At 39.1% G+C, this 23,496-nt stretch overlaps 2 protein-coding genes across 3 annotated transcripts in view; both read right to left on the reverse strand.

Annotated features, from left to right (window-relative positions):
- The window catches only part of tmem8b (transmembrane protein 8B), a 38,202-nt gene extending 34,010 nt beyond the window's left edge, over positions 1-4,192 (reverse strand). The window contains exon 1 of the mRNA XM_075467506.1: positions 4,007-4,192. Within this exon, the coding sequence (XP_075323621.1) occupies positions 4,007-4,091 (85 nt within the window). The 5' untranslated portion in view covers positions 4,092-4,192. The remainder of the gene's footprint in view (positions 1-4,006) is intronic.
- A 3,701-nt stretch (positions 4,193-7,893) lies between these two features.
- mccc2 (methylcrotonyl-CoA carboxylase subunit 2) lies at positions 7,894-21,498 on the reverse strand. 2 transcript variants are annotated; one of them, XM_075467508.1, is made up of 18 exons: positions 21,288-21,498; positions 20,059-20,125; positions 19,565-19,649; positions 19,257-19,358; positions 18,866-18,993; positions 18,615-18,727; positions 16,674-16,787; positions 16,408-16,472; positions 16,021-16,120; positions 15,838-15,933; positions 14,997-15,069; positions 14,807-14,883; positions 13,029-13,095; positions 12,618-12,774; positions 11,949-12,063; positions 9,834-9,919; positions 8,215-8,339; positions 7,894-8,123 (listed from the first exon to the last, which is right to left on the reverse strand). In XM_075467508.1, exons 1-17 carry the CDS (start codon positions 21,417-21,419, stop codon positions 8,222-8,224), a joined length of 1,695 nt encoding a protein of 564 aa, XP_075323623.1. In that variant the 5' UTR covers positions 21,420-21,498; the 3' UTR covers positions 7,894-8,123; positions 8,215-8,221. The 2 variants fall into 2 exon arrangements, with proteins under 2 accessions (XP_075323623.1, XP_075323622.1); XM_075467507.1 differs by having other exon boundaries at positions 7,894-8,339.
- Between the last annotated feature and the right edge of the window lie 1,998 nt (positions 21,499-23,496).

Below are 23,496 nucleotides of genomic sequence, written 5' to 3' on the forward strand. Positions count from 1 at the left end.
ATCAAATTGCCAACCTCTGTTTTAAAGTAAAGACATTAAATGTGCTTATTCTTAAAAATGGTATTGAAGATAACTTAGAGGTTAAAGTTTAACTACTCTAAATATAAAATATAGCTGTCTGTGTAGTCAAGTAAGTTATGAGGGGGCTATGAAAAGGAAGGGCCCAGGTCAGATACTTTGACAAATTCTCCTTTTTTTTTCCTGAAAGGTCACCGATACTTGTTGAAAAAAAAAAACCTCTTCTTGTGAAGCAGATCTGAATGTCATTGCACTGATTTTATTAGCAGTTTCTTAGAAAAAATTTTAACTGGAATATGCCCATTTGAATTGGTGGTATTGGATAAACAAAACAACCATCAAAATCATTTAAAGAGATTCAGAGTAGATAAGTATGTGACAAGAATTTCATGACAACCCATTCACTTGTTGTTAAGACATCTATGTGTGACACAAAGCCTCAACCCACACATATAACACCCGTCACCATGTTGCAAATGAGAATTCCTTATGACTATTTTGCTTTCAAAGATTGAACAAACATTTTCCAATTTGTCAGCTGTGCTATCATTCTTGCAAATTGAGCAGAGCCATATGGTGTCTCTCTATCAGAAGTCCATAATGACAAGCTCCTCCTTGAACCACGCAAGCCGTTTGTAGAGAGCAACATCTTCTAAATGTGATCACAGACTTTAACACCTTTTAAAGCAGCGGAGAGAGATGCATGCATGAATGCATGATCACTCGCATCCTGCATAATGTCAAATCCTTGGATTACATCCACCAAAGCTTCTGCATATAAAAGCAACAGCAGCAGGTGTAATCTGCCACATTACCTACATGAGCTGGGCTGGCATCAAGCATGCCCGGCAGGTGGGCAAAATCTGGAGGAAACTGTGAGTCAGTTAATTGCCACACTAGAAGATAAAGCTTCTCTTGGATAAGGGTTATCATAAACATAACACAAGCAAGGCGGCAGATTTCAATGGGAACAAGTCGGAGGCTGGAATCTTTCCCAAAACGAGTTCTCTTTGGGTTCCTGTGTGTCAATTTTTACCATCTGTGCTTGCAATACCTGCGGTGACGTCTCTCACTGTTTGAGCCTTTTGTTTGAGGGGGATTTATCTTGCCTACAATTTCTATAAAAATACTAAAATTTCATGGTAGTGTACTGAGGATGGAATGGAACACCAACCACAATTTGTTCAATAGTTGTAGTGATGTGGAAAGCAAGCTCACTGTGTTAATGTTTTCATTTGCTGCCGCATGTTTTGGTTTAAAAGACTGAAGAGAGCCTGGCCACCCTGTATGATGACAAGTTACAGATGCATAAAGAAAAGAGTTTTCTTGAATGCGCAATTTCTAATGTTCGCTTAATAAGAGAAAAATGGCTTATCTCCGCTGCACCCACCCCACCACACCATAACCAGTTCTTAAAGCTCTGACTCTAACCTACAGTATAGAGGCGACCTTGAATACTAAAGATGCAGACTAAGAAAGAGGAATGAAGCAATCTTTGTGGTAAAAGCTAAAGACTATTCCTATACAAAGCTTCCAGCCGCTACTTAACTCTCATGCATTGCCTTCTTTTGGATCACTATCCGTATCATATTTGAGCCTTTTTCACAATCAAATTCCTATTTGCCCTTTGATTACCTGATAACCATGCCTGAGGTCACAGACTTAAGTGCAATAGCGCGAGTTTGACACAACACTGCTGGAGCCTGTAGTGAGCTTACTGTATGTTCTTCTAAGACACGGATCCCGCAGCTAAAGCTAAAGGTTAATGACCTACTGGAGCTGTTTGATCGCTAATTAGTTTGAAAGATGTTTGAAAGGAAAAAATCATCAATTTTGTCCACTTTGAAGTGAGTATAGTTATGGAAAGGGATTGTACTATTCAAATGAAATCTAAAAATCTGAATAAAATGGTCATCCTTACTGTACGTTTTTAAGATAAAGTAAGTCATCGTCATTAATCAAATGATATAGTTTGCTGCACAATATTCTATTTCTTCTCAATTTCTTTTTCTTCATTCTTTTTCATTCTTGTTGTTTATCCCTATACGTGTGCAAATAAGGGAAAATGACTCCTAATCTGGGAAACAGAGTTTCGTGTCAAGCAATCATAAACAGAGGAAGAAGATAGGAACCCATTACAGTGGCACCGTTAAATGCCTGAGCATCATAACAAAGCCATTAAAGAAATTAACCATCCAATAAAGGTTGACAGTCTGCAGTTCTTCGTCTGTGCTATTTCTAGTTTTCTCGGTGTACATTCTGAAATATGCTTTTATTGGCAGCTGTCACAAGCTTGATGTTTACCAGATTTTAAATGTCCAAATCAGAAAGATGTATGGGTTGATCTGAAAAATTAAATGCATGAAAGAGGAATATTTTCATTACAAACTGGCATCAAAATATTTCCAAAATTCCTCCATGTGAAAATAACATTGAGCAAAGGAAATTTTATTCTAAATCAACAGTGCAAGCATTTGTGGCAATCCCCCACCCACATAAATAAATGTATGCCAAAATATCTAAATATGCTTGTTTGCTAAATATAGATAAGTCATTTGAAGACAAAGACAGCAGAGTGCTTACGGGCGTTCACACGGCACGGTTCTGAATTCAGTAATCTCTTCAATGAGCACCTCCCTATGACTGTTTTACACCAGCGGAGGCTTAACACAGTCATAATCCCACTTTGTGTCACCTCAACATGAGATTTCTGCTGAAATACGTGACATAGTTGTCTTTAAACTTTAGTTTTTGAGACAGCAGACATAAAGTTTGCTCCTAGAAATTCCTTTTTTTCTTGTGGGCAAAAATCAGCTGCAACAGAGGAACCATGTGCATCGACAAACATATAAAGAGATACAATCAAGTAGTGACAAGCAAGAAGTTCACATCATTTTGGTCAGGCTATTCTCTGCTCACACCCACCTTGAAGATTAAACAAAGCCAAAACCAAACCTACCTGCACAGATGTCGACAGCAGAAGGGAAACATTCACAATTCATTCAAATCAACTCCTCCGTGTAATTCTACTGCATTTGTCTTCTGATTTTCTTCTGGCTCGTAATAAGGTCTATACACTGACATACATCCACCATAAAAAAAAAAAACAAATGGGAAAAGGGGGAAGGAGTGACTTGGGCTTTCTGTCTTTAGCCAAGTCGAAATATGAATAAATACACCAACAAATAAATAAAAACTGATGGTACAAAAAAGAGCAACAAGTATACAACATCCTCAGACAGACCCTAAAAAGTCCTCATTGACCACAGGCAGTACAGTGTGTCCCGTAGTTACGGATTTATTGTCTCACAATTCAGCACTGAGAGTGTGACAGCTGGATGGACGGACTTCCAAAGCACAAGGAAAACAACCACTCGTATTTCTGGTATTCTTTCAAAACGTGAAGAGAGAAGTCATTGTAGTATCTTGTACTTTTTTTTGGTTCAGTGTGAAACCCGGGAGAAAAAAAAATTTGGGCTGAGATATTGGAGCACCAACAATGAATTATTCTCTTCATTTTCCAATTCGGTACTCAAGTTGGTTTGATTAAAAAAAACAGGAATTGACAACGTCCTACCCGGACAGTGTACTAATATTTCCCCCCATATCAGAGCATTTCACAACAAAACAAAGACAAACAAACATAAGAAAGTCAATGACAACGAAGACGTCCTAAATTGGTGTGTTTTCTTCGGTACTCAGTAGCCCACAACCAGGGGCATCGGACAGTGCGTCCCGTACCACAATTAGCAGCAAGCTTTCCCATGCGATGCGTAACTGAGCTCAGCCCATTTTAATGTAATTGGCCGGCGCTAAAAAAAAAGCGGCTGAGGATGTTTAGTAGACTGAACTGAAAGCAGGAACAGGATGCGGTGCTGTTGCTGTTGCTGTTGCTGTTGCTGCCGCCTCTGCCGGGATTTCAGCACCCCGACAAAAGGAACAGCTCTCCGCGAATCAAAGCGACACACAATGAGAGGGAAGCACTCACCTCCAACAGCGCAGAGAAAGGTGTAAACAAGCAAGAGGAGCCTCAGAGGGCTGCATCCCGAGCCCAGGCGCTCCAGCTGCCACATCGTTCAAAGCAAAAGATTGTGTGAGGGGCTACAGCCCGGGTGCAGTTCTCAGCCGCTGTGCTGGTCTACATTTTTTCAGATACTTGCCAACGACCAGCTGTTTGTGCATGACGTCATTCAGACAACGACGGGACAGCGCCTCCTCTTCGGCTTTGATTTGACAACCTCAATATGTCGAATTATTTCATTGGACCTCCGGCCCTGTCAGTCCGGGGACGGTGCACACGTAGATTGCACCACAAAGGCTCGTCACTTGGGCGTCCGGGCCGCCGCGCACAGGAGACCGGAGAGGCTGCAGCTGTCCCCGGAGGAAGCAGCCTCCTCCCCCGGGAACCCGGGACAGAAAAGTTGGAGAGAACCAGGGACCAGATCCTCTCAACTCATCGAGAATTTTTTTCAAGATGAAGAATTTCAGTCAACTTTACAGTTCAAGTAACATCACCTTTCTATCTTTTTTTTTCTTTTTTTTTCTGCTCCAGTCTGAAAAGAACTGGTTGTTCACATGATTTTGCGGCCTCCTGATGTGTCAGATCATATGAATAACAAAGTCCGTGGTGTAGGCGACGTTAGCTTTCATTTCGACAAGCTCAAAAGGAAAAAAAATAATAATAATTGATTGATTTTGCAGCTGCGTAGTTTTACATGTGGGTAAAGTGGGGCACGTGAATCCCAGTTCCGGCGAAAAACAAGGATGGTCACGTGGAAAAAAAGAGAAAGGGAATCAGAAGCGCTTCACTAGTTATTCTGTTTTTATTCAAAATGAAAATTCAAATAAGTTAAAGTACTTATCAATTTTAAATATATGATCAGCAAGCTATGTCAGTTGGGGAAAAAAAATACTGACAGGGTCTGCAATCGGACAACAATCCATCTCCTCCCTGGAATGGACATTGTGACTCACATTCTGGCCTGTGCTACACTTCCACATGAGTCATGACTGTCCAAGCACATTTGTTTAAGAGTAAACGAGCTCTTAAATCAGGTTTGGGTATTATGTGCCATGAATAGACCATTAAATCATTACAACTGAACAAGCAAGAAGAGTATTTCATTTTGAGACAAAGTGTTGCTGACTTTCTTTTCAAAAGGCAACTCTGCTTATTCATATCCCATACTTACGTATAAATAAAGCAATTCCTGCCAGAAGACTCCTATGTAATATAGTGGCAGTAAAATGACTGATTTACTACTTCATATAATATCCCGTCAATGTGCAAGCAGTACGTTAATCTTATATGGGCTGCAGGAGAGAGCTGGTTTGAACTACTTTACAGTTTCGAGGCATACGGGTTCTGAGATGGTTCATGGGAGCAGAAAGATGAAAAAAACACAAATCTTCTTTCAGTTTTCTTAGTTTTTGTCTAAACCCCGATTTTCTGTGACACTAGATCAGTTGTGGTGATCTAAATCAATCCAGGATCATCATCCGTGGGAGCTGTTAGCAGCTTAACAATAGCACACTGGTTTTTTTACGGTGTCAAAGTGAAACCGTTTCATCTTTGAGAACAAATTGAATATTTATCCTAAATGCAAGCCATAAAAGAAGGACAACATTTCCAGCTGAAATGCAGTGGAGTGAAGTGTTAAGAAGAATGACAGAAATACTCATGCAAAACACCAGTAGGCTACATGTATCTCAAAATTTAACTTACTGTGAGTAATGTATATAGGAGAGTTTAACTGTAACTTTCCATCACTGCTGCCTTTCTTCTAATACATTTACAAAAATAATATGTATCAATTTTGGTTGCTGCAAAATACAGACTAAGGTATAATTTGATATAACCTAAGTTAATAAATTAATGTAACCACCTCAAAGAGAAAGACAAAACAAGGACACAAAAGCTCAATATTTGCATGTTTTAGAAAAACGGTATGTCTTCTTGTTCTAAAAGAGAAAAATACTCATGAATTGGGTGAGGAAAAGTGGGAATGGGTCGTGGGTGGCACTCAAATGCTAAAGTAATGAAAAAAGAGACTAATTAAGTCGCTTGTTTCATGTTCATGAGAATATGAGACAAACCAGCAAAAATATATGAAGAAATACGAGAAAAATATTTTGTCCGTATTGTGGAGTAGTTTTCAGATTAGAGGTCATGAATTAGCTGTTTGGGAGTCCAAATCTTTTTGTTGGTCATCTGGACATTAAGGGGCACAAATCTGAAGGAGGTGCACACACAGGCTAATCTTCCACGGCAGAGTATTTTATTTACATCTTAGTATCAATGGGGGCTGGGGACAGAGGACCTGACAGAACATGGACTCACATTCTCTCCTGCACTGTGCCGCTTCCTGCTCCTCTGTGAGTCAACCGCCTGTTCCCGAATTTACATTAAACACATTATGAATAACTGCTGTGGTGTCAGCTGCTGTCAGTTGAGCATGAAATTATCCTCAAAGCGGTAAGTTTCCCTGAATACAACAGCAAGCATCCCACTGTGCGTGGTCGGTCTCAGTGAATGGTCAGTTAAATGTGCTCTATAAATAAATTAACCATAATTCCTCCAGACACGACAAAAGACACAGGATGCTGAAGCGTTACAGACATCCACAGATTGGCGCTGCCACTATTGACTAGATGAAGTCAGGTTTGAGCCCTTTATTGTGGAACTTTCAATGGTTACAGCTTCATCTAACCGTCCAAAGACAATTCAATTGATTTTGGACAAACTATCTATACCTTGCTGTTAATGCCTGCGTGCCTGACAATTTGTCCCAACTCCCTTTTAATGCAGTGTATATAAAGAAAGGCCGGGAACTTTGAGGACAACTCACTCAACAGCAGATGGAAAGCTTGCCAGATATTCTGGCCAGACAAAAGGATAAACTCACCCTTCTGTCAGAGACCTGGGAGCCACCCAGTGAATGATTATTGCTCCTATTAAAAGCAGTCAAAGATTATTTCCCACAACAAAGACAATTAATCACCGCTTGTTATCAGTACTACGGTCGATCAATGTTCCACATTTCTCCAGTCTGATTCTTTTGTTACACTGAAGACACACACAATTCTTCCCTGAATTTGGTCTCTAAATGTGTCTGGTTACTTCCAGATAACTTACACATGCAGTTTTGTGATGCCTCCCACGGTGATATTTGGTGCAAGAAGATGAAGGAAATAACCGGCAGGCCAGTTTTAAAAAACGGTGGTAGGAGATGTGTGGGCGGCACACACACACGCACCTCCGTGCACATCATGCCCTGAGTTATTTCTGTTCTCCCTTAGGTGAGCCTCTCCACAGCCCTCAGTGCACCAGCCACACAGTTGTTCACAGAGGAGCATGAAGGACTTCCAGTGAAGCACTTTAACCAGCTGGTTCGTACAAACATGCTAATCCAGTGCTGCATCAAATCCCTGACCTCATGGAGTCCCGTGGAGTGAAAAGGAGACTTGTTGTTGGGTGCAGTGGACTATAAAATGGTGTGAAAGTAATATTGTTCTGTCAAAGAGATGAATCTGACAAAATGGAAAGGAAAGGGAAAGAGGGCAAAAAGAACATGGCCAGTTGGTGAGAGTTCAGTCTCACTCTGAGGTGAAACTGGGGTACACAGCACATGACAAAACGCCCTACTTGTGTCCACTATAAAACATTATTTGCAAAGTAATATATGTCAAAAGAAATAGTAAATTAGTTTTGAAAGCCAGAAACAAAATAAACCCAAAATGTTTCTCTAAACAAGATATCTGATATTTGATCTGATATCTCATATTTTTGACTAAACAGTGCCCCCTTAGGAAAAATTGTTTGCCCGCATACTTCAGTTTCAGGTGGTTTAGAACAAAAACAAAACGATACAGCAATTTTTAAGTGTTTGCCTTTTTTAATCTTCATTTACAGTATGGGATAAAAACCTTATACACATACAAGGAAACAGATTAATAAGTACACTTTCATTTACACAGGAATAGTTACAGTTAAGGCACAACTTTACAGTGGAAATGTTCCACAAGCACATCCAATCACATCCCCAAGTCTCCAAGGCTGAGTGACTCCAACTTTAGTGCTTTGTGTTTTGTTTGTTCCTCTTAATCTGGTGACACATCACATATAAAACTACAAAGGGTTAGTATAAATACAACAGAACTCTGGCAAATTAAAGGTCTTTACCTCTACACGCTTACATGAGCATTACATCCTGAACACGCCAAAACGCGTCTTCTTTGTTGGTGCATTAAGAGCTGCGCTGAGGCTCAGTCCCAAAACCAGACGAGTATCAGCAGGATCAATAATGCCGTCGTCCCACAGTCTGTGAAAATAATATTTTTTGTGCAGATTTTAATGTTTAAAATTCAAACATTTTATTCTAAAATGCAAATACAAGTCAGAGTATTGCAATCCACCAACTTCCTCTGAAATAACTAACATTTGATTTTCTTAACATTTAAGGGTGGCATTTTAACGAGCATCATCAGTATCTATTAATCTGTTGATTACATCTTGATCAACAATTAAGTGTACGTGTAAGAGCTGTGAAAAGAGGCTGCTCAACTGACAGCTGACTTTCCCCATGAACAAAGAAAAGTACTAAGTCTTGCATTAAAAAACAACAGGTTTGAATTATTACTTTTGGCTACATCTGCATGCAAACTGATTCCGCAGAGAGAAAGTTCCGCGTCCTGTTCGTGTCGTTGTTATTTTTTCTAACGCAGCTTTCAGCCGCTATTTGAGTAACAAACTAAAACATTACTGAACAAGTGCAAACAGCTCAGACATGACAGTGGCTCTCGCTGCTCTGTGACACTGAGCACAGGCAGATGCTGAGTGTTGTCTGCATAGTAAGACTTTATTTATGTGGTGGTGTACTCCTGACTGACCTAAAAAGTCAATTTTGGGGAAAAAAAAGTCTTAACCCGCTGGCTTGATTATCAACTGTGAAGTGAGGTGAAGTGTTGTGAACTGATGTTCACGGCTGGCAGTGATGAGTATGCTTGGTGGGCAATCTGAGATGTGAAATACTTCCACATTTTATAAATCAAAAATATGAATCCCAAAATTGGAAATTAAAAATGTACCCACCAAACCAACATTCATTCAGTCAAGCCTGACTCAGAATCAGCCCAAAGAGAATTGTTAAGGAGGACACTGAATGAAAACATTGTACCTTGTGAAATGTAGTGACTTCTTTGGGAGTCTCCCTTTGCTCTGGGGTTTATTGTTAGCTGGTAGCGTTAGCTTTGCATCTGCTTGGAGCTTTGGATTACGGTATTTGACCGATGCTGCGTGAGCATAAAATTGGCTCCTCAAGCTCTGCATTCGCTTAGACGCAGCTGTGAGGTGTTCGATCTATGTTAGGCTCCTTCACAGTTAATTCAAAGCTGCCTAATTGTAACCGTCTCAGAGAAATGCTACCAATATACAATTTTCCACCATATGATATTTCTAAAAACTCCATCATCTGACATCTGCTGTCCTAACAGACACAATGATCATAGCCGGCAGGACTAAATGAAAAGCAAATACAGGCAACAGGACATCTGAAGGAGACAAAAAAGACCTGAAACACATTAAAGGACCACTCCTCATGCATCAAGTCTTTCTTGTTATTTCCAAGTTCCCCTTTACCCAATACTGTCAAATTGCAAAAACACTTTCTTTCAGCAACACTGTCAAAACTGCTGTGATTTCCTAACAAAAGAGAAAAGAAAAACTCATATGCTGTGCCACTGCACTGCCACTGTACATCTGTTTATTTCATCACACACATGCCTGAGATATATGATGTGTCACAACCATGACTCACCTGGCACTGGAGTAATATGGACTGCCTTCCTCTTCAAATCGCCGCACAATTGGTTCCTTCATGGCAGCCTCTTGCTCTGCTGTGAACTGTGAATAAAATGTGAAAACATATTAAGGCTATACGGACCAGAGAGAGATGCATTTTAAAGGTTGCCTGAATCATTGGAGGTGTAGTGAAATGCAAAGCCGAAAGCACACAGCCATTTCATTTGTAATGAAGGGTTAGTCAGTTTCATCAGTTTGGAGATGTTGAACCAATTCTCCTGGAGAAAAGGAAAATAATGGAAAAACTCTTGAGTAAATGCTAAAGCTTGTGAGCGCTCATATGTTCTACATATGAGGTTAACTAAATATCAGAAACGCTTCAAAAGAAAACGGGACAAACAGCAACAGAAACTATATACAACTTAAATAAAAACTAGTTCAAATAGGTCCTCTGTAAAAAACCTTCCAAATACTTTGATTAATTGCTCGGCTGTTCACCGTGTGAAGCGGCTGTACGTTCACAAAGAGCTACACTAAAACCTTATTTACCAGAAAAGATGTTTTCTCACTCATCTCATCAGGGTACAGCTACAGCTTGCTTTCACCCTTATCCTAACCTGACTGAGTGAAGTGAGCCTGTGACAGACGGGCTGTCATCATATTAGATTTTCACTGTTTATAGCGTCTTCTGTCTGTATTCTAGCGAGAAAGTGAAAAGCACACAAAGGGAACTATTTCATTTCATAGATGGTAAAGATGGCACCAGATGAACTGGTAACCACAGTTTAAAATTGGAGGTGTGAAAATGTCTTCATTCTAAGACGTATCACCATGTGGACGTGAACAATTTGCATGGATGCACTGACAGGAAATAATCAAGAGTTAGCAGTCAGAACAAAATGATTGTATCCGACTACAATTAAACAATAAATTTGTACAGTTAGGATGATACATTCTGTTCAAATGCAGTGGGGAAAAAACAAAGAAAAAAAGTGGCTGGATTATATGATATTAAGGAGTATTGCAAATCTGCCTCACGAAAAATGGAATACTTCAACCGATGAGGTACCACAATAGCGGCTTCCACCCTGACCTAACATCTGTAACGTCACGACACACAGCCAGGCCGACTGATAAGTCGAGAATTAATGAGGCACTGTCTACACTGCTCTTCAGCTCTGAGAGAGGAAAGATGATCAACAAATCTTCTTAAGGTATAGAGAACCTTGGGTTTCACAAGCCGGTAAGAATTGTGAAGCCATGTTTTAGGCTCTCATCACAAACATTACATTACACAAACAATTATGCCGGCATTCTAAAGCAAAAAACAAAAGTCCTTGTAAAGAACTAAGTAAATCTCGTTGATGGTGCTGTCCAGAAAGTTGATATAACCTTAATTTGTAGCCCCATTTTCTGAAGCTCTCTTTAGCACTCCGCCCTATTAAGCTGATCCAGAAAAACGAGCCGGTAGTGCTTGCAAATTGTCACGAATCTTGAGTCAAGTTCAGTATGAAATTAGTGCCTAAACCTAACCACCCCGTCCAATGAAGGCAACTACTGCTAACTGATGAGAGGCAGAGAAGGCCAGGTCAAGTCTTTGCCTTCCTAGGAAAAAAAAGAAGAATTACACTACTGAACAAGTTGCATATGAGAGGAGATTTGACGAGTGTAAGTGGGCATACTCTGTGTACCTGCAGACAGCATGGAGCAGTCAACCAGTTTCAACTGTCAAGACATGTTGACTAATTACAGCAAAGAAAAGAATATTCAAGTGACTCATCATGAGGTTTTGCGACTGTTTTATGTTGAGACATCTCAGACATCATTAAAACCCCTGTCATCAGGGCACTGATGTGAGGTGTCATTCTGAAGCCAATTACAACATTGTTAATGCAACCATAAGAGCACACCTGACACAGTTTAATTGCAGCCGTTTGATGGCTGCAGAATTCAGAATAAGACATCACAGTAACACTTTATACTAATATAATTTCATCCTTCCATGTAGAACCATTACCGGAAGAGAAAAAAAAGTCTTTCATAATGTTTATGCTTTTGGCAGCAAATCAACCAAAGCCAATTTATGCCTTTCCAGTGAAGCACAGATGGGACGATTAATGTAAGTCATTACCTCCTTTCCCTCGCGTGCCCTCTGATCTTTAGTGATGGTGGCCAGGACTGTTGCTGCTTGCTCACCGCCCATTACTGAGATTCGGGAATTTGGCCACATATAGAGGAATCGGGGGCTGTTAAATAAGACACATAATCAATTTACTTGAGTTTGTTGAGCCAGAAACATTACCTAAAACCCAACTAATAGGAAAAAAGAAACCCGCAAAACTAAATCATCATCGATGAAGGCTTAATCTAGGAAGTCAAGAATAAAAGTATGAGAATAAATGTTCATAAAATTCAAATAATCTGCGCTTATTCAAATTTCACTGAAAAATGCTTGCCACTAGTCATAAAAGCTTGATAAATGTAACAGAAACTAGTTAGTTTACAGGTCTGGGAAAACACTATAGCAAATTCTGAAAAATGATTCCTGTGGACATAATTCTGTCGTCCCAAACACAGCTAAGAATAACAAAGCCGATCAGAGTGGTGGTAAATGCCAGAAAACTCTGACTCAAACTGATGTTTTTGCTCCAACTTGTGTTTTCGGCATTAAAAAGTTCCAACTCTGAGTTGTTGCGAATTCAAAAAGGTCAAACCCACTTACGTGCAGATAATACTAAGGACAAAATTTGTTACTGCTGCAACGAATCTCTCAACGCTACAGCAGAGAACTTCTGTATACCTGTATGCTCTTCCGCACATGCCGTAGTTTCCTGCACCATAGGAGCCTCCAATGATAACAGTAATCTTGGGTACATTGGCACAGGCAACAGCAGTCACCATCTTGGCTCCATCCTTGGCAATTCCTCCTGCTTCATACTCTCTTCCCACCATGAAGCCTGAGACGAAGATACACAGGAGAGATACTAAGTACAAACTGTACAAGCCTTTGCGAGTCTGTGTGTTGTTATCTCAAGGGATTGGGGCAGTATCTGTACATCATGTCATGTGGTCTGCTCTGGTTTAAACTGTGATATCATCTCTTTTTCTGTCGCCATTTGTCAGTTTGCAATAAACTGCTGAATAAACACCAAAAAGGGAAAAAGTTCTCGGAAGTCAGTAATGTCAAAGATGTAGAGGAATGTGCTCAAACCTGTTATGTTTTGAAGGAAAATGAGTGGAATGTTTCGTTGGCAGCATAACTCGATGAAATGTGTCGCCTGAAAAGAAAAATCAAACACTTCAACCTTTAATGGAAAACTGCCAACAGGTAAAAACTCACACGTGTGCTATTGTTACTTTAAATAAATGATTACGCGGAAATTATTTATTTTCTTGGCATCTCAATAAACAAACAAGCATGCAAACTTAAAATGAACTGCCGCAAGAAACAGAGGTGCAAAAATCTAACAGCAGATACATCCGAGGCACGTATGTATATATGCTGAACTGCTCGAGGTGGCGTCTGGGCAATAGCCCACTAAAACTACCCAATTTGGATCACATCTGGAGTTTGTGCTCTCACAAGAAGCTGTAAATGTAGCCTGAAGAGATGCTTTTAGACACTTTGCTTGATGTCTGGTGATAGAAAAAAAATATCTTGTGAAAATTGCCTGGCAACTGAGCTAGAAGCCTCACTTTAAATTATCATCTTCATCTAAGACAAGTCCAAATAGAAATGAGCTGCTTTGGGAGAGAAATCATCTGGCTTTGTATTTGCTAGATTTTACTGTGAATAAGATGGAAGTCACTGTTTGTCAGCGGTGCCAAGAGGAAGAATTACAGAAGTAATGCACAACACAGAACCGCTAGCTCCACTGAACAGGAAAACGAGTATAAAGTGTGTTTCCTTACACAGAATTAGTCAGGTTTTTCTCTTCATTTTGGCAGTTACTACTGTTGGCTGTCTTTCAGTGCAGCAACCTGGCTTGCATTGCAAAGTGTAAACAGAACTTCGAGGTAACACAACACGCGGTTGAATATTTGAAACTGTTAATCGGTGAAAAGAATTCCATCGGATTGCTCCTAACTGCATGCACAACAACATAAAGCTCATCTTTTCTCCATTAAATATCCTTTTCACCACCAGAAATACCAGGGGACAAGCTTTTAAACAGTCTAACAGCTAGTCTAATTGAAGCTTAGGTCTGTCTTAAGTGATGACAGCATGTCCCATAAATGCATCTTGAAGCACAGGTGCTGTATTGATTTTTCTTGAATATGGCCCTCAAGCACGTCTCTTTCACATCTGTGTCTGTATGAAGCACTGTCTGTCCCTTCTGACAATAATTACACTGAGATAGCCCAGGCTTCAACTGTCGTGTGAAGACCTTACAGGGGGAAAAAAATGAATCAAATAAATCTTTTTTTCTGAATCAAGCTTGTAATCTAATTCAAAACGTGTTTGGAAAAACTTATTAGTCTGTAATCACAAATTCAGCTCCTCGTCTTCCCTAAGCCTGCGTAAAGTTCAGCTCTGCTGGCAGCAAATTGGTTTGCAAATTAAGTGAATTATACAGAATGAAAATTATCATTGTCCTTTGTCCATGGTTTCTAAATGCTATGTTATTATATTATATCATATTCCATTCACCAAAGTACTCGTGAGATGATGCAGACAAGTGCAATTTGAGAGCTTATTCTATGTGAAGGGTGGAGTGCAAAATGTCTGACAACTAAAGAGAGAAATATTGGCATTCAGTGTTGTACGCGACTAATCTCTGTGGAGATGACCATCTGAACTGCTTCAGTATTGTCTTTTAGGTCCTTGACATTTTCAGAGAGGTATAACAAATACAACACTCACTCTTCAACGTGATCATGGTGCTCAGCTTTATACACTCAAAAGAGTGTAATACATTTATTATATCTTTAAAACAAAAAAAACTGTTTTACCATTAAATTCATCTTTGATTACAAAAGATAAAATACCTTTTTCGCAGACTCTGAAAATAGGACTCCATTGTTGCCAATGATTCCAACAGGGTAGCCAAATATGCGTGAAAATCCTGCACAGGCACAAAGCAGAAATCTAATGTTAATGCAGGTAGATTTGAAAAAAGGGAAAGGAAAAAAAATCTGTGTGTTGTGTAAATAGAAAACAAAAAGTCACATCGTATACCTGTTATAAGCGTGTCTCCGTAGAATGCCTTGAACTCATCAAATTTACTGCCATCCACAATTCTGGCAATGACCTGCAATCCAATGAGCATGTCAAGTTATGAAAGCCCGCGATGCAAGTCAAACGACAGGGTAGTGACAGTAAACTGAATATCACAGCAAGTTTTCCTAAAGAAAGCTTTTTTTTAGGAATTCAGAGCACATCCCCTGTGTTGAGCAGACTTTTACAGCTGAAAAAACATTGGTAAACAGGGTGCAATTGGTTGATCCCCAAACCTAAATGGACTGCCAATACTCTTCTACACTACAAACACTTTGCCATCTCTCGAGTTAACAGTAATTCTTGCTCCTGAGTGTACATCAAGAATCAAAGGCTCAGAGAGAAGAAAAACAAAGTGATTGATGCCAGCCAGCCATTATTGACTCCGAGCCTGATACAAGGACCTGACAGCTAAATATTGCTTAAATTGCATTCTGAACCTGTAAAAGCCATATCTGTGTGGCCTATTCATAAATCTTAGTTATGAACCCGTGGTAAATCGTATTCTGTTATCTATAAATAATTCAATCTTTTTGTAACAATGTAACCAATCAATTACATTTATGGCATTGCTCTGCTTGGCACGCATCTAACATTTAATCATGGCAGAGAAACATCTACTGAGCATTCTGAGTGGGGCTAAGGAATTATTTTCAACTAATTACCATTTTAGAAACTTAAAAAAAAAAACATCACATGTTCAACTCACTGACAGAAACATATGACTTTCTGTTTTTCAGACCACAGCCTCAAGCTTTCACCTTGCTCCCTTCATCCAATGTGCACGACACTTGACAAATACCTCTCTGACATCAAAGTTGCGCTTCAAGTTATCTCCGACTATGCCATAGAGCTCGTCTGAAGGGTAGAGAGGGGCCTCAGTGGGTTCTACAGTAACCTGAAAATACAAAGACTCAGCATTAGCAGAAGGTCTAGACACAATTAACTGATTGTAATTGTTAACTATGCTAATCATTGGACTGACCTCAATATTCTTCCTGTAGTTGAGGCTTCGCACTGCCTTTCTTGCTAAATGGAGCGCATGGTTGTCATCTAAAGCATAGTGGTCTGTCACGCCAGATTTTCTGTTAAATAAGCAACAAATCAATAACTGGGAAGAAATTACAGCACACAACACATCAGCGAAGAAATGATTGTGGACACGGGATCATGAGCGATGAATGCATATTTTAGCCGACATATACAGTCAAAATAACAGTTTAACAATTTTTGTAATAAAACATTCAGAAGTGTGTATGTATGTATGCATTAGCAGAAGATGTTGGTGTATCGTGAGCAAACAAACGTCAAGAAGAGAATTATTAGTATACAACATATGCAACAAATGTCTTTAACAATTCTGTCTTCGTACTTGCAGTGAAGATCAGCACCACCGAGGTCTTCTGCAGAAACTTCTTCCCCAGTGGCAGCTTTAACCTGACAAGACAAAGAGGGTCTCACTTGAAGGGATTTTGTTTATCCCTGCAATGCTTTCTATCATTTCCCTGCTGATAAAACTTATTTCTTAAGCTAAAAGATCTGCCCGGTACCTGGAATACAAATTCAAACACCATGCCTATGTAAGGCATGTCTGTTGAATTGTCAATAAAAAAGAATGAATAGATAAATTCTGCAAACCAGTGGAGGCCCTCCGAGAAAAATGGTTCCTTGCTTCCGCACGATGATGCTCTCATCTGCCATGGCAGGCACATATGCTCCTCCAGCTGTGCAAGAGCCCATCACAACAGCAATCTGAAAGAGAGAGGAAAAAGATATAGATTCTCTTAACAGACTGCTGACTACTGTTAAGAGACATAAAATGTATTGTGCTCTGAATGACAGCTTGTGTCTGGTAATTATCTAGCAGGAAAATATAATCTACAACCCACTTATCACTGAAAAACATTAACTCTACAATCCATTTTCAAATCTAAAAGGATTATCAATGTACATCAAAGAGTAGTAAACAGGGATTTACAACAAATCATTATTTTCGCTTAAAGATGAAGTTCGTTTTTTTTAAACCTGGACCTTATTTCTGGCATTAAATACGTTCATCTACTCACTCAACAGTTTGGTGAAAGTCTGCGTCATCACTCGAGATCCGCGTATATCATATCGCGGGAGTGAACGTGGCATAGACAATACAGCCTCTAAATAAGGCATTATCTGTCTATTTCACCATTACTTTAAGATGAATGAATAACTGAACGCGTACTATTGCACTGTTAGTTCATAGCTGCCGTGTTATACGTGGATCTCGAGTGATCTAAATATCTTCCAAAGGACGCCAACTTTCACCAAACTGTTATCGGTGAGTAGATGAACGTATTTTATGCCAGAAATAAGGTCCAGGTTTAAAAAAACAAACTTCTCCTTTAATTTGACGTTCGAACGCAAGTTCAGAAGCTGTTATACAATCCACTCATTTTCAGGAAGCAGGTGGGTAACACAGCACTGACTGAACTAGCAGGAATGTTGGTTTGCAATTACTTCTTCTATTGCACTTTTCACAGACGATTTAAAATTTAGTGCAAGGCAGACAGCTGGAATCTTATACCTTAATACAAGAAGTTTGTAAAATGATAGTGGAATAAACGTGGCGAGCAAAAATAAAAGTTGTTGACAATAATAACAGATACCACAAAATATAAACCCTAAAAGTCAGATTGAGACAAATTCAGAAAAAAATGCATAGAAGCATGTTATAAATGGGTTAGAATGCTAAGCACTGTGAGCTGCTGAATTGTGTGGTTGTACTGCTTAAACTGTTTTCATTGAATTTCTGTACAGAATATTCCAATTCCAGTGGAAGGGAACGGAATAGATAGGTACACTGGGATGCCTTATCCTCAAACTAGCATGACAACTAGCTGCCCTGCCTTTATCACGGGAACACATCGACCCTGGTTGGCAGACTTTGCAGAGCTTGGGCAGCCCACTTAAATTTGAGAGCCCCGATATCTCAGCTGCATGAAAATGACCATGAAAATGTAAGCTGCAGAATTGATCAATGTCGGTAACTTATTCCAAAGCTGGAGGGTGACAAGCCTTTAATATCTGCGGTTTCCTATGTGAGTTCAGATCTAAGACGTTTGCTTCAGTTAAAACGAGCTCTGTTTGACCAGCGACTGCGTTTCATTCGAGCCGAAATGAGATCTGTCAATCCGGGTGTTGTGCATTGCTGATGTTGCAAACTCGTGGGATGTAGATTTACTTCTGCATAACTCCTACTTAAAGTTAGAAGCCATTTGAGTTCGCTGGGGAGACAGTGTTTGGTTGATAATATTGACAGCTGTTTATTTTTACTTAAAAAGCGGCCAATATGAGACCCATGCAAAGGTGTATTGCGAGATGGATTTTAGTACAGCCAAAACAGTGCTCTGAATTCAAATCAATCTCTGCTTGAAGATAGAAATTCTTCCAACAGCATTTTCTCCTTTAAAAAAACTACTGTAGACTATAAACCAAAAGCTAAATGTTTTAAATTACAACAAACTGTCTAAGAAAACAGGCTATAAAAAAAGATGGTGACCGAGGGGAGAGGAACGGTTTATGAAAAATTATTAACCAAATCACCTGGGATAGTCCCTCTGAAGACAGCCTGGCCTGGTTGTAAAAAATGCGTCCAAAGTGATCTCTGTCTGGAAAAACATCCGCCTGTCTGGGTAGATTGGCTCCACCAGAATCAACTGAAGGAGATCAGGACATCAGCATGTTTACAGATTATCATCAGTATCTGGCCCTTGGCTGTTTTCTCCTCCATGTCTCCCTAATAGAAATTGCAGCCTGCTACTTTCTGAAACCCTTGCAAATCTGAACACACTCACCCAAATATATGCACGGCAAGTGGTTCTGCTGGGCTATTTCTTGTGCACGAAGATGTTTCTTCACTGTAACTGGGTAGTATGTTCCACCTTTGACAGTGGCATCATTTGCAACAACAACACATTCCACCCTTTGAAGAAACAAAAACAAACAAAAAAACATTTGGGTTAATCAAGTGAAATTTAAACGGAAAGCATACAGTGTAATAATTATTTTTTTTATCAGAGACTGTGTTTCTTTAATCCAGATTTCTGATCTGTAACGGATTCTAGTCAAATTTAACCAATTATTTAACCAACCAGTTGTTCAATTAGAAATGAAAATTAAGCTCCAATGTTTATTTCAAAGGAGGCAAACCACCTAGTAATCATGACAAATGTCCACAGAACTCACCCAGAAACCCGCCCAATCCCAGTAATTATACCACCAGCTGGAACCTCCTCTTTTCCATACAACTCATATGCTGCAAACTGGGAAAATTCCAAAAAAGGAGTCCTGCAAGAAATCAAATGGGAAAAAAATCTTGTAATACAGTCAGCCTTAAAATGTTCAAATCTAACTGCAATGCCACCCTCCTTTACTCGTTTACAAATAAGCGTGTACGGCACGAGCCATCAGGACTGTTCTGCGTCAAGCTGTCATGCTGCTCGACTGAAACCAGTCGTGAATTTTGAATCTATCGAGACCAAACACAACAATACCCTGGATCCAGTAGTTTGTCGACACGCTCTCTTGGCAGGAGTTTCCCACGAGAAGTATGGAGTCGTCTTGCTTTCTCTCCTCCACCTAGGTCGATCAATAAAAAATAACCGGCTGAATTGGACAGTCTTATTTTGATTGTTTGTGTCACGTTGACCCAACCTACTTCAAACCAATTCACAATGATGCCTTACAAATAATTCAAAATAATCTTCACGCACACAAGTTGATCTGACTTAAAGTTAGACGAGAATCAGACTTGACAAATCAACTGTAAAGTCATCGCTAATACTTTTAGTTTTTCGTATTCTATTAAAGACAGCGAACAAAGTGTGAATAAGTGTGAACGAGTTGCAATTTACTGGGTAATGTTTGGAGAGTGCCCCTTTAATTTATAACATCATCTGCAAGTGAATCCTGATTACTGGAGTTTCTAAACACAAAATGATGGATGTATGATTAGCGCAGTGTGTAATATTCATGTGCTCCCACTTACCCAATTTAATCTTCTCTGCCCGGCTTTTCAGTTCATCAACAAGAACTTGCATTCGATCATAATTTTCCTGAAAAACAATGACACTATATTCAGGCTGTTGTAGAGTGGCTACTCTACCACTTTGTTTAAAGGTACTGATTATCAAGTAGAGCAGAGATCTGCCAAACACTGCCTCTATAGTAATAGATAGAGTTGTTACTGACGGGATCACATTATTGATCAATAATTCAATAAAAACAATATCAGGCCAAACAGTGATCTTAACATGGTTCTAAGTGAGCCTTTACTCACCATCCAGATATATGTCAAAAGTTATAAATATCGGGGTTTTTTTACTGAAAACAGCCATCAGCACACATCTAAAACACAACTGCCCCAGTGGGCAAACTTAATGATATTTTAATTTTATTTCATTTCCTGCACAATGAATTATGGCGTTGACCCCAATGCTATTGTTAACCTCCAAGACAATTTGCAGTGGGGCAGTTTACTACCAGCTTAAAACTCTTTTATCGAGCTGAATTTGTCAGAAGGTGATGAAAAAAAGAGCAAGGACACAGCTGCAATAAAACGAAGTCAGAACTCAATTACGCAGACGTGTCTGTTGTTTCGTTGTTTTTTTTATTTCTTTAGAAGTCTTTCGAAACATAACGAGTCTCTGGTGCCATCTAGTGACCTTTTGTTTTGGGAGTTTCATCAGTGAGGCTATATTGTTTGTTGGCTTACGAGGACACAGCAAGTGAACATTGTGATCTTAACTTCAAGATAATAAAAGAACAACAAGTGAAGAATAATGTGTGACTGTTCAATTCCACAATCTTAATCCGTTATTATTTTTGCACTGATTTATAATGCTATTATTTGGCCACTTACAGAAATAACAATGAGTTACGTTATTATTCATTTACTTTTATTACCCCACGCACACACACACAAAACCCAATGAAACTGGTTTTGAATAACTGATCACAAATGCCTCTACAGTATCTCTGATAATACCAAAACCTTAACTTTTTGGGATTTTGACCTCTAACATTAGTTACTTCGTGGCTTCCTGACTAACTTTAATATCCCCCTCGTGCTTATGAACACAAGTAGGCATTTTATGTGATTTCCCGCTTGTCTGTCACCTGTGAGCCTCCTCACCTGGATGAACTCCCGACATTAGCAGCGACTCGAAATGTAATGTTTCAGTTTGGCTAGAAGATTTTAGCAGCAGGCTAACCTACCTGATATTCAGAGGACTGTTTATCAGGTTGAGAGCCGAGTCGAGCTACACTGTCAGCGTGATAAGTTCTTGTGCAAGCCAGTGGGAAACTCCTGCAGCGAAGCAACCACGGTCTAACAGTCTGTAGAAGCATTTTGAAACTCAAGGAAACCTAAACGCGATATTTTCAAGTGTTAGCTTGCTAGCTAACCTAGCGGCTGTCTTATTCTGTGGTTGGTGGTAGACGACAAGAAGTTCGACGTCGCCACCTGCTGTTTATTATGATAGAAAAACGTTTTTCTACAAATTCAACGTTTCAAGTGATTTTTGTTTTATGTTGTCGGCAAAGATAAGTTCAAACATGATTACATAAATATTATTATTGTGTCCCTATCATAAGATCAAACAGAACCTGTCAAAAAAAAATCTAACCACAAACTTACAAATCTAAAAGTTTACAAAATACATTTATATTTTTTATTTCAGAAATGTGTTTTACTTTATGTAGTCATAATTTGAATTATAATATAATAAAGAATGTCGCCACCATTATCTAGGTCTAATAGAAAATAAATTTTAAAAACTTGCTAAAATAGCCGAAATCAGTGTCCACCTGCTTTTTTTCATGGAACGTTATTCCATGAATGAAAATGAAAATAGAAGTTGAAAGCTCCATAAAAATCTAAACACAACATTATTTTGTTATTCTACTGTTCCCAAGTTGAAGAAAGGGCATTAATGTTTTATGCCGTCAACAAAAACAACTGCAAACATTGCTGGACAAACACTGAAGCAGATACAAAATTATTTTGGCTTTAACTTAACTGTTACAACAAAATAAGATGTATCTAAATGCTACTGTGACAAAGCAAATGTGTCAGTGACTAACCCAATATCTATACATCTATTAGTTTTTTATTATTATTATTTTATTATAGTTTTCAACTTTTTAGACTTACCATTCTAAGGCTGTATTTACTCCCTAATTTAAAGTATTGACTTGGCTGAATAAGTAACATCTGTTTTTCTTATTTTCTGTTTTTTTTTTTACATTTCTTTTTTTCTGGTGTTGTTGTTGTTGCTTTTCTAATTTCACCACAGAGAGACTGGAAATACAGGAATAAAGGATTGATTAAACTGGAAACCGGTGGAATTTATCCCCAAAGCATCACATGTTAAATCTGCCATCATGTGGATTATAAAAGAACTACACCTCTCTGACTGAGTGATGACTGCCATACTGTTATCACAGTTACATATTTGGGATATGGTAAATGGACTGTATTTATACAGCACTTACCATTGTAGTCACACATACAACATTTTTTAGTCTACACAAAATGACAGACCTGTCAGCGCTTCTTCTCAGGCCCCAGAACACTTCAATATGTGGTCTGAAGAAGGTGGAGATTGAACCGCTAACCTTCCTACTGACAGACCCCTCTTCATCTCAGCCGACCCAGATTCCATCTCCTTTAAGGGAACAATAAGCAAGGGACATTTTCAATATAAATACCTATTCTGGAGCTAAGCTCACTGTTCAGGTTGTGTTTAGATGAGAAGAGGTAATGGTTTAGCTTACAGTTGGGGTAACACTCCAAGGAATTAATTAACTAATTTTTTAATTAAAGAAATTAAGTTAAAGTTTAACTCATCGATACTTGAGCATGTATTTGGACAGATTTAATTCAGGAATCATGCAGTATTTGGTATTTATTCTTCTTTTTAGTTTCACAGAAGTGTATAATGTACCGATATCCAAGGCATTTCACAGACACCAAAAAAAAAATCCCTTTCGTTGCATGCTACAGTACCTCTAAACTAGGCAGAATAAGGCCTTGTCAAAAATGGGAGCTAAAGTTGGCTTTAAGTGGGAATCAGAGTTAGCCTAAAAGCTTAAAAAAAATGTTACTTCTGACCAAAGTGCTTTATTTGAGCTGGAGTTACTTTGGCAGAGTGCGAACTGAAGAGCATTCAAACTAAGAGCTTTTAGTTCATTTGGTTTTAAGAGGCCTCTCTCCTCCAACACTCCCACCTATTCTATCAGCATGCAAAGAAATGTCCATGACCTCCTCTCAAATGGCTGCTCCTGTTTTCTTAGGGAATATACAATCCTCCACTCTGTGTGTGAACTTAAACCCTCTCACTCATCCAGCACTCTCTACTATTCTGTCACCCTTGAACCCATCACAGCTGCGGCCGTGAAGTGACAGAATAGATGTAGCAGCGTG

Source organism: Odontesthes bonariensis, chromosome 6, assembly GCF_027942865.1.
Source record: "Odontesthes bonariensis isolate fOdoBon6 chromosome 6, fOdoBon6.hap1, whole genome shotgun sequence".
Classification (NCBI taxonomy): domain Eukaryota; kingdom Metazoa; phylum Chordata; class Actinopteri; order Atheriniformes; family Atherinopsidae; genus Odontesthes; species Odontesthes bonariensis.

Bases quoted from the DNA above. Each gene is read 5' to 3' on its own strand.
- mccc2 (XM_075467508.1), bottom strand. From the start codon at position 21,419: ATGCTTCTACAGACTGTTAGACCGTGGTTGCTTCGCTGCAGGAGTTTC. The intron at 15,934-16,020 runs GTCAGTCCAATG...TTGTATTTTCAG, and splicing joins ACTACAGGAAGAATATTGAG to GTTACTGTAGAACCCACTGA. The intron at 13,096-14,806 runs GTATTTTATCTT...TTTTCTTTTCAG, and splicing joins TTTCAGAGTCTGCGAAAAAG to GCGACACATTTCATCGAGTT.